We start from the raw sequence: 11,011 nt of genomic DNA, 5'->3' as shown, positions 1-11,011 counted from the left end.
TGTACTGTCTTGTAATTAGATTTTAAATTTAGCGCCGAGTTTGATGAAGTATTCATTAATATATGTGTGCGCATGTGCATGCCAATTGTTATCAAGTATTCATGCGCGTAAGTGTATGGAACATAAGCACATACAACAGATAAAGAGAGGACAAGGAGAAGTGCGATCGACCCTACACTGAACATATATGGTATTATCTGGGTCACTTTGATTATGTTCAAATCTGGCAACTCAATAATAACATGCATTGATGGTTACCACTGTACATGACCAATCACTTGTAACTACCAAATTAGTTCCATGAATAATTTAAAATAAAAATGTGTTTCTCATCAATAACGTTTCAGTTATTACATTTAACCACCTGCTTTTATAACTTATATTTCAAAAACACGCTTGGTCCTGAATTCAGTCATTTGACCTTGGCTGAGAATGACTAAAATACCCTAGTTCTTAAAAGAGAGAGAGAGAGCTCTCTCTTAAGAACAATGGGTATTTTAGTCATTTTTTACTCTGTCAAGATTAACTGATTGAATTCAAAACTAAGTGTCTTTGAAATATAAAATTTAAAAGTAGGCGGTTAAATATGCTACAAGGATGAGGGTCAATAGCGGCAACTCTTTAACGATGAGAAAAAAGCTTGCTGTTATTAATGAAGCAATAATGGCGAGAGTTGTGTTTCTGCTAATTGATAGGCAATAGATGTGACATAAATATTGCACTTTTATTACTCTATTATGGCTATGCATCTCGTCATTATTGCTTAATCAATAAGAGCGAGCTCGACTGGGTCGTGAATCCCTTGCCCCTAATATAACTCTCATCGTTGAAAACACATCTATAACAGCGACATCTGGATACGTAGTTAAAGATATGTTTATAACGATGAGACTCTATGGTCATTAAATATTGCCTTTAAAACACTTTAATGGCAATATTTAGCGGCCACAGAATCTCGTTATTATCGATCAATAAAGGCAAGATTTGAATCTCGCCGTTATAAAGTTCTACTCTATAACGATGAGAGTTTTATCATCGTTAAAGACATGTATAACAGTGAGATTCTTGGCCGTTAAATATTATCGTTAAACCACTTTATAGGGTTTTACTTTATAACAGTGACATTTGGATCATGCTCTTATAGGGTTTTACTCTATAATGGCGACAGTTATGTCACCGTTATGGAGTCGTATCTAAAAAGTGTTTGCTCTCTCTCTCTCTCTCTCTCTCTCTCTCTCTCTCTCTCTCTCTCTCTCTCTCTCTCTGCGATCTTGTCAGCCACCTCCAATCCTCCTCCTCCCTTCCCCGCCAGATCACTGTCGATCCATCTTCAGATCTCTCTCTTTGCGATCTCATCGGACCACCACGGGACCTCTCTGCAATCTCGCCAGACACCTCTAATCCTCTTTGATCCTTCCCACTGGACCACTGTTGATCCACTGCCGGACCACTGACAGACCATCCCTATATATAGATATGTTAGAACATTTTTTTATAAGACCTGAACCTATATATATGTAGAGTTTTTGTCTGTATATGTTTGCATATGTAGGGTTTTGTTTAGTTGGTTATGCTCGCTATTAGCATAACAGAACTTTAGGGCATTATATATTTAAATGCATTGATCTGGAATATTATTTTTCGAATTTAATTTTTTGAAGAATTACATGTTTTCTTGTTTACAACATATTTATTGGGATTGTTCTTGCATATGTGATCTTCATAGTCAATATAGTTAGCACTATATTGGTAGAGAGGGAAGAGGGAAAGTGACTAATTAAGGGGTTTTCATTGTGCTTTGATTTCAATGAATTTTCATTAAATTCCGAAAGTCATATTTATGTGAATGTTAGAAACTTATAATTTTAGGGGCATTTTTATGAATTTTATAAATTTGTGTTTTTATTTGTAAATGCCACTAATCAACAATTCTCTTGTTGCATATAGTGGAGTCGTCGTCTATGAATATGGATCAATCATGGAAACACATTCATGACAGAAGTTATGAACCTTATACATCTAGAATTGATAAATTCTTTGAAGTGTTATGTGCTCATATCGATTTTGCTGGTAGAATATGATGCTCATGTCGGGACTACAAAAATAAAAAACATAAAGTTCTACCACCGATCAAACTACAATTGATTGGATGTGGTTCTACATGGAATATACTCAGTCCCGTGTGAGTGTGGCCCAAACTCACGTAAATGCAGTTCATGTACATCATGATGAGAGTGAGGATATGACAGAAGTTCATGATCGGGTTCAAGAAATGTTGAACAACGTCATTATGGGAACAACATTAAATCCAGCTCTGGACGATGGTGGTGAATGCAGGCCCTTGCAAAGACTTAATGGGTGATGCTCTAGACAATCTATATATAGGCTATACAAAGTTAACAAAACTAGCTTTCATTCTCAAGTTGTTACATATCAAATCAATGAGCAATTGGAGTAACAAATCGTTTGACATGTTAATTGATTTGTTAAAGGAGGCATTGCCCGAGTGAAAAAGTTTGTCAAACTTTTACTACGAGGCAAATAAATTTATGAATTGCACGGACTTTAATTACATGAAGATAGATGCATGCGTGCTTTTCTAGGAGGAGCATGAGAAGAAAGAAACATGCCTAAAGTGCAATGCTTTAAGATGAAAATCACACAAAATCAAGGGAATGAAAGTTTCTCAAAAGATGATACGACATTTTCTTGTAAAATTGAGGTTGTAGTGCTTGTTCAGGACAACGAAAACAACATCAAATATAAGGTGACACAAGACCCAACATGAAAGTGATGAGAACATACTAATCCATCCATCAGATTCTGCAGTGTAGAAGGAGTTTGAAAGAGAACGTATATCATTTGTGGTGGAACCTCGCAATGTTTGTCTCGGCTTGGTAAGCGACGGTTTCAATCCATTCAAAAATATGATCCTGTCATACAGCATGTGGCTCATACACTTTTCCCTACTTTTCCCTAGACCAAAGACATCTGAAAATGAAATAGATGTTTACATGCAACCGTTAATCAAAGATTTTTAAGAGTTATTGGATAAAGGCATTAGCACGTAGGACGCATCAACTAAAGGGATATTTCATATGTGAGCGGTGATAAAGTGAAGTATCAATGATTTTTCAGCATATACCAACTTATCAGTGTAGTCTATGAAGGAAAAGCTTGTGTGTCTAGTTTACAACATCGATACAAGGTTAGATAGGTTGAAGTTCAGCAAGAAGAATGTTACATGACACACCATTGATTTTTACCAAAAAATCACCCATGGCTTCGTCAAAAGAAGGAGTTCAATGGTAAGTAGAACTTAGAGGGCCACCAAATGAATTATCTGGAAGTAAACTAGAGGTACAGTTAAGTAACGTTATTATTGATTTTGGAAAAGTATGTGTTGGTGGAAAAAGAAAAGAATGTGCTGACAACAAACGGTATCTAAATTAGACAAAAAAACATATGTTTTTTACTACTATATTGGTCATCACTGAAGCTAAGATACAACTTAGGTGTGATACATATTGAGAAGAACATATATGACAATATCTACACTACTCGATGTGAAGGAAAAAATAAAAGACAATGAAAATGCATGGAAAGATTTAAGACTCAGAAAGATATGTCATCACCTGCACTTAGTTAGAAGTGGTACAACAGTGAAGAAACCACATGCACAGTACACATTTTTGAGTAAGCATAAAGAGTTTCTTGATTGGTTGAAGGATGTGAAGTTTACCGACGGCTACACATCTAACATTGGGTGATGCGTTAACATAAATGATGCTAATTTTTTTGGAATAAAGAGTTATTATAGCCATGTCTTCTGATGATGCATAAATATCATGTTTTATTAATACAATTTCATTGCATAAATGCATCATCTATAGGTTTAAAGCATAAACTTAGGTGCATAATGATGTTAGGAAGCTCTGGCTCGAATTTCATCAAAATCGGAGTTAATTTGAAGGAATTATGGCATTTACAGTGTAACGGGCCAAATATCGGATCCGATTTGAGAGATTTGGATCCAGATGCCCATTTGGACTTTGGATCTGGACCAAATTACATGGATTTAACCTAGATCTAGCCCACTTAAGTTTTGTAAAAACATTTTCTAAAAACCCCCTGCAGAAAGAGGCGCCCAGTAAATATTTTGTTTTTAATCCTGTTTTTGATAATAAACCCAAAGAAGCAAAATCGTCAAAAGAGGGGGAGATGCCCAGCCATTCTTTGTCTTTGGCTTTGGATGTGACGTCCCTTGCAGTGCCTCTAGCTCCAGCCCTCTTCCCATCTCACGTTCCATCGCATCCTCCATTGAAGATTGATTTTTGCTTGGTTTCCAAGCATTATTCTCTCTCCCGTTCCATTTCTAATCACTTCTTTAGCATCCTTGTTGTGTTTTCTCACCATTTTCTGGATTTTTGCAGTTGTAGCAGAGGTGGAGACCATTGACCTTGTATGGGAGTGCGAAACACACCAACAAGGTGAGCCGGCCCTACCTCCATCCGGTTTTCTACGTCCTCTGATCGCGAATCGGCAACCGCTCCATCTTCGGTGGATCTCCAACGTGTTGAAGCTGCAAAAGTACTGTTCGTGGTGACATTCCAGCATTCTCGAACCGTTCGGGACCTCAAGACCAAGCCACTGTCCGCTCTTCTTCTTCCCCACGATCGTCGGATCGCCCGAGAGGTAGGTCTTCTTCTTTCTTCTCTTCTAAGTAAAACCGAATTGTGTGTGGATTTTATTTTATTATTTTTCTGTGTGTTTCTTGTTTTTCTTTTTGTTTCAACCTTAGAATAGATCCCGTGCATAGACCAGCACGTTAGATTAGGTTTATGTCATTGTTTGATTCGTTTGCATCTTGATTTTTCAACGTTTTTCTCCCAAATCGTGTAAATTGGCTAGATCCTCATCTAGCCGATTCTTCAAGTCTGTCCAGTGTGTTTGTGGTTCTGTTCCTACAGAAAATCCAATTAAAAATTTTTCACTTTGATTCATTTTTATCATTGGGTCTGATTGTTGATCATTTAGTGAAAAGAAAAGAAAAATCGGCTAGATTAAGTCTAGCCGATTTTTAGGTTTTAGCAAGTCTATGGTCTGTCATTAATTCATGTGTGTTGACTGCGTGTTATGAGTTTATTCCATTGTTTCCAGTGTCAAGTTACTTTCGTTTTAGGGTAGTTTAGATTTTTCATGTGTTGAGTGAATGTTTTTACCAAAATAGTTGAATAAAAGTTTGAAATTCGTGAATTGCGTGTGTCGCCATTGCATAATTTGTTTAGTCTGTTGTGTTTTGGAGTTTAACAGTTTTGAAAGTTGTGTGAGTCTAGTTCATCGTTTTGGGATATTCCTAAATAGGTTTTGGATGTTTTTGTATGTTTTAGTTTCTAGGAAAAATATAAAAATTGAGTTTTTCTTATGTTCTTAAGTTTTAGTATTAGCTTATTTGTTATTTTGGTTATTTGATTTTTGTATTTTAGTTGATCTTCTTTCCCAAGGAGGGGCGGCAGCCATTAGAGCTCCCCTTGAGCTCTTGGTCGAATTTTTATTAATTACAATTAGGTAGGTGTAATTAGGTTGTCTAGGTTCATTGTATTAGGGTTTAGTGTCTAAGCCATTTTTAGGGGTCATTTAAGGAAGTTTTGGGAATTAGAATAGCTCATTCAATTAATTTAGGAAATTGTGTTTTTCAAATTAGATCCTCTAATTACTTTAGGTAGATTTTAAATTCCTTAGTTTAAATAGCCTTAATTAGTGTAGACGATTTTTGAGGAGGAGGGCAATTAATGTATGGAAATTGGGAAACTCTTTCTTGGAAAGAATTGAATTTTCAAAAATCGTGTGGAGTAAAGAAAGAAAGCATTAAAATCCGATTATTTATTAGAAGGGAGTTACGAAGTGAACTTTGGAAAGTGATTTGAAAATTTATTGAATTTCCCAAGTGAGAGGTTATGATTTCAAGAAAGAAGTAAGTGCTTTTAATTTCTTTTTGGAAAGTCCAATTCGTGGGGTTCTCTAGACTAGACGTTTCCATTTCCCAATTTGAATTTTAATGCCATTCTTAATGGGGTTAGACGGTTTTTGATATTCCAATTTTCTAAAAATCATCAATGAGCCTTTCTTTCTTCTTAGTTAACCTTCCTTAGTGGATTAAATTAGAGTAGGGTCTAATTAACTTAGTCATAGTTGCCTTAATTTAGTTTTGTTTTTTGTTTTTTAAAAAAATCGTGGAGTTAAGTTAGGTCGAGTCAACCAACCCTAGCCTAAACTCATTTGAGTCTAGTCAAGAGCACACCTAGGTCGAGTCTAAGACCAAAACCCAACCTTAGTCAAGCTTAGTGAAGTCAACCCTAACCTAAGTTTAGGTTAACCTAGTCAAACCGAGCCTAGGTCGAGTCAACTCTAGTCTAGTCAAACCTAACCTAGGTTAAACCAAGTTGAGTCAACCTTAGCCAAGTCCAAGACCAACCCTAACCAAGTCTAGTCAAGTCAAACCTTGGTCAAAGTTAAAACCTAACTTTAGTTCGAGTCCAAGACCTAGACCTAACCTTAGCCAAATCAATCCAACCTTAGCTAAACCTAAATCGAGTCCACCTAAGTCAACCAAACCTAGTTGACTAAGGCAACTCAAACCCGAACCCATTTAGCTAAGTCAAACCTAGACCGAGTCCAACCTAGTCCAGGTCAAACCTAAACTCAACTTAAGTCAATCAAGCCTACCTAACCCAACTCTATCCTAGTCAAACCAAACTGAGCCCATCTAAGCAAACCCGAACCTAGCTAAGTCAAGACAGAGCCTAGTTGAGTCAACCCTAGCCCTATTCCAAAGTCTGCACCCCATGGTTCTTTAGTGGTCTCTTCTCCTTTAGATTTAATTCATATTGTCTTTAGAATAGTTAGTTTAGTTATTTATTTAATCATTTTAGTTAGATTTTATCATTGGTTGATTTAATGTGTACTTGTTAATGTCTTTTTATTATTAATAGTTTAGTTAGCATAGTTGTATCTAGTTTATGTGTATTGCATGTCTTATGCATATAGCTACTTGCATGTATTAGTACTTTAGGGACATTTGCATCATTAGCTCATTCAGGGCAAAGTCATGAAATGCATATCATTTGTTATTTAGATCTCATTTAGTTTTATCATATTCAATATCAGCATATAATCTGTCATATAGGATTATTTAAGTCTGCATTATAGTTAGATTTACGTTCATAGTGTTTAAAATAGATTCATATAGTGAATAGTGCATTGAAAGAAAAACCAGATTTTTGCCCCATCGCACTGCCATAATTTCATGTGCAAAAATTCCGAGTTTTTAGAAAATTCTTTTTCTATTCACTTTATCAACGTGTTAGCTAACTGCAGACCAAATTTCAGCTCAATCCGAGTTGGTTTGGTTTGATTTTTAAGCGTTTTGTGAAAACCGCTTTTTCTGGTTTTTAAATTACAGGACCTTCGATATCCTGATTTTTCCCAGATTTGAAACGCTTATATCTGGAGTTCCAGATACTGTTTTTCAATTCTTTAAAAACTGTCAGATTGTTTAATCTGTCAGTTGCAGAACAGAACAAATTTCGGGAAAATCAGATCTCGTTTGCCCTGTCAAACAGTGGTTTTTCGATAACCTGTCAGAATGCTATTTTACACTAGTTAGGGGCAGTTTCGTAATTTTCTTAGTTTCGGCAATTTAGACTTGTTTTCAGTAGTTTCTGCATTTTAGGAGTTGCATAATCATCATACAGCATTAATAGAGTTAATTTGGTTAATTTTAGAATTAATTTAGTATTTTATTTAATTTTTGCTTGATAAATATCATTTGTTTTATTATTTTCGTAAAATTAGAAATAGTTTTAGTTATTGTTTTCATTGGTAGAATAGAAAACTAACTTGGTATTTTTCTGCATTTTTAGGTTGAAAAGCATATTTAGTTTCCAGGGTTATTGTCCAAGTGAGAAGATTCTCTAAGTGGTGAAAAGACGGAAATACCCTTGGTGTGGAGCAGAAGACTGAGTGCTTGTTTACTTTTCTTTTAGTGATTATATGTAGTTGTATTAACTTTATAATTGTAGATTGACATTTATCATTATCTTCTTTCAGCACCTACTTCTTATTATAGTTCATAGATATCTAAAGAAGACAATCGACATGTCTTTAATCTGTATGAGTGATATGTTCAGACTATTGTGTGCAAGAACGTTGAAAAGAGATGCTTTAACGAAGATGAAAGAACATATTTCAGTAATCTTATGCATTTTGGAGAAGATATTTTCACCCGCATTTTTTACCATCACGGTGCACATAGACATTCATCTACCACATGAGGTTGAACTTATTGGACTAGTACAATATCGTTGGATGTATCCGATCAACAAATTTTTTGGTAGATTAAAGCAAATCGTGAAAAATAAGGCATGAGTGAAAACTTTCATTGTTGAGGCATATATTTCAATAAAATATGCAACATTTTGCTCAATGTATCTTAGTAATATTGATACTAGATTTAACCATCGAGGTTGGCATGATGATAGACTCAGCATGACAAGGATAGTTAGTTTGTTTATATTCTCACATGACATTCATGTGAAAGCTTAAGGTGATTTACCACTTGTACTTTCATGTTCGGAATATGTGAGAGCTCAACAGTATATACTGAACAACTGCATTGAATGTGAGTCGTATCTAATGAAACACATACAAATAGTCCACAGCTTGTGCAATAATATTCAAGAAGCTACAATATGACATAACCAGGAGTTTACAAGTTGGTTTCTATAAAATCATGAGGACGATTCTCCATAATTATGAATTCTCGTAAGAGGACTTGAGTGTGAATCATAGTCCTATCAAACTTGTGATGTGAATGTAATCAGGTTTCATACATAGTCTCACGATGAAGGTCGTAATTCTTAGAATAGTGGGGTATTGGTTATGTATGAAGGCATTGTCAGGGAGCCTAATGTGGACTACTAGTGTGTTCTAAAAGATATTATCAGATTTAAATATATAGAATGAAATTGAGTGCATACATTTAGATGTAATTGGTTTGATAATGACACATATGTAAGGACGACTATTTTACATGTGTCAACATGTCTCACCCAGTATACCAAGAAGATCTTTTTATTTTAGCCTCTCAAGCTATACAAGTATTTCATATAAAAGATTCCACAATCAGCAAAATACATAAAGCAAAGAAGATAATATCAAGAAATGTGTATGAGATTCTACTATCTTTATCTGAATAGAATGAAGAACAAGATAATAGTGTGTATCGAGAGGACGGTTGCAGAGTAGTTGTGGAGTGGTTAATTCATTACCCCCCACACCATCGACGAAGATCCCATGTTGTTACACTGAGATGATTCATAGAATGGTTAATAAATATTCTAATATATAATTTCGTAAAATATAAAGGTTGCAATGGAATCCAAATAAAATCACCACAAACTGACTAACTTTTGTGCATCAAAAGCAAATCAGGCAACGAAAGGCTTCAGTAACTATCAAGCCTAGTACATTTTTGTACCTTCAAAAGTATCATACGAGGGTAAGTTTTTTATTTTCTAAGTATTTTTATATAGTATAGTGCTAAATATGTTTGATCTAATAGATTCTTAATTTATTCTTTACGGATTGAAATAGATGGATAGGAACCGACGGCGAGTGCATTCAATAAACTATGGATCGTCTTCATACCTCTAGAAGTATTATATAAGGGTAAGTTTGTTATTTTCTAAGTTTTTTTTTTCATATAGTATAGTGCTAAATATATTTGATCTAATATATTTTTAATTTAATGTTTCCAGGCTGATTTATGTGAATAAGATGATATAAGGAGTATAAGGGGTTTGTATTTGAAGTGTGTTTGTTGTAGGCTTGAAGATGATGTAGTAGGTTTGTATTTTTGAAGTGTATATATTTTTTTGAAGTGTATGCATACTTTTTTAAGTGTATTTAAAGTTTTTGTTGAATGTATATTTGAAGTGAATGTGTAAGGATGTATGTTTGAAGTGTATGTATGTTTTTTGAAGTGTATTTGAAGTTTTTGTTGAATGTATATTTGAAGTGAATGTTTGAGGATGTATTGGGTTTGCATTTAAAGTGTGTTTGTTGCATCCTTGAAGTGAATGTAGTGAGTATGTATTAGAATTGTGTTTGTTGCGGGCTTGAAGAGGATGTAGGGAGATTTGTATTTGAAGTGTGTTTGTTGCTGGCTTGAAGAGGATATAAGGGTGGTTTGTATTTTTGAAATGTATGTATGTTTTTTAAGTGTATATATTTTTTAAAGTATATTTGAAGTTTTTGTTGAATATATCTTTGAAATGAATGTTTGAGGATATATGTTTGAAGTGTATATATGTTTTTTGAAGTATATTTAAAGTTTTTGTTGAATGTATATTTGAAGTGAATGTTTGAAGGTGTAGTGGGTTTGTATTTGAAGTGTGTTTATTGCAGACTTAAAGAGGATGTAGTGAGTTTGTATTAGAAGTGTGTTTGTTGAAGGCTTAAAGAGGATATAATGCCCCAAAATTTAACTTAAATTTATTTATTTATTTTTACAGCAAAAATATTCAATTTAACCAGGCTAAGCATTTCAGACGCATCACAGGAATCATCAAAGCAATTAACATTCATTTTATTTCTAATAAAAGTTTAAAACATAAGATTAGAGTTTGAAATAACTGAATAACATATTTAATAATAACCGAATTGGAATATAACATCCCGAGAACACAATGCATCATATATCTTGGTCCGCACACTATCCCATAACCGCTCTTGATCTTTTACTCTTCTCCTAAAAAATAGTAAAATAATTTATGTCAGACTACAACCAGTCTACGTAGGAGAATACTATGATTTTGCAGATGTACTATGTAACAAGTATGCAATGTAATTGAATAAATATGAACAGTAAAGCATGAGACTAAGCATGTCATATTTACACAATTAATAGGAACTGATCAAACGAACAGTTCTATTTCATAAACTAGCATGA

The 11,011-nt window shown here is 34.3% G+C and overlaps 1 protein-coding gene across 6 annotated transcripts in view; it reads right to left on the bottom strand.

The window, feature by feature from the left end:
* Positions 1 to 1,354: 1,354 nt before the first annotated feature.
* LOC149828625 (protein MLN51 homolog) overlaps positions 1,355 to 11,011 on the bottom strand; it is a 74,477-nt gene continuing 64,820 nt past the window's right edge. For 4 of the 6 annotated variants that reach the window (XM_090016916.1, XM_090016923.1, XM_090016919.1 and 1 more), the window contains one exon: positions 10,695 to 10,810. In XM_090016916.1, coding sequence (XP_089873042.1) covers positions 10,708 to 10,810 — 103 coding nt within the window. In that variant the 3' untranslated portion in view covers positions 10,695 to 10,707. Of the gene's footprint in view, positions 1,465 to 2,951; positions 2,992 to 10,694; positions 10,811 to 11,011 lie in introns of those variants that run through there. The other 2 variants (XM_090016918.1, XM_090016921.1) reach the window with 2 other exon arrangements.

This window comes from Nuphar pumila, chromosome 9 (assembly GCF_984573655.1).
Source record: "Nuphar pumila chromosome 9, dmNupPumi1.hap1.1, whole genome shotgun sequence".
Lineage (NCBI taxonomy): Eukaryota > Viridiplantae > Streptophyta > Magnoliopsida > Nymphaeales > Nymphaeaceae > Nuphar > Nuphar pumila.
The sequence above is the reverse complement of the archived record's forward strand: the minus strand, read 5'-3'. Positions and strand labels throughout refer to the sequence as shown.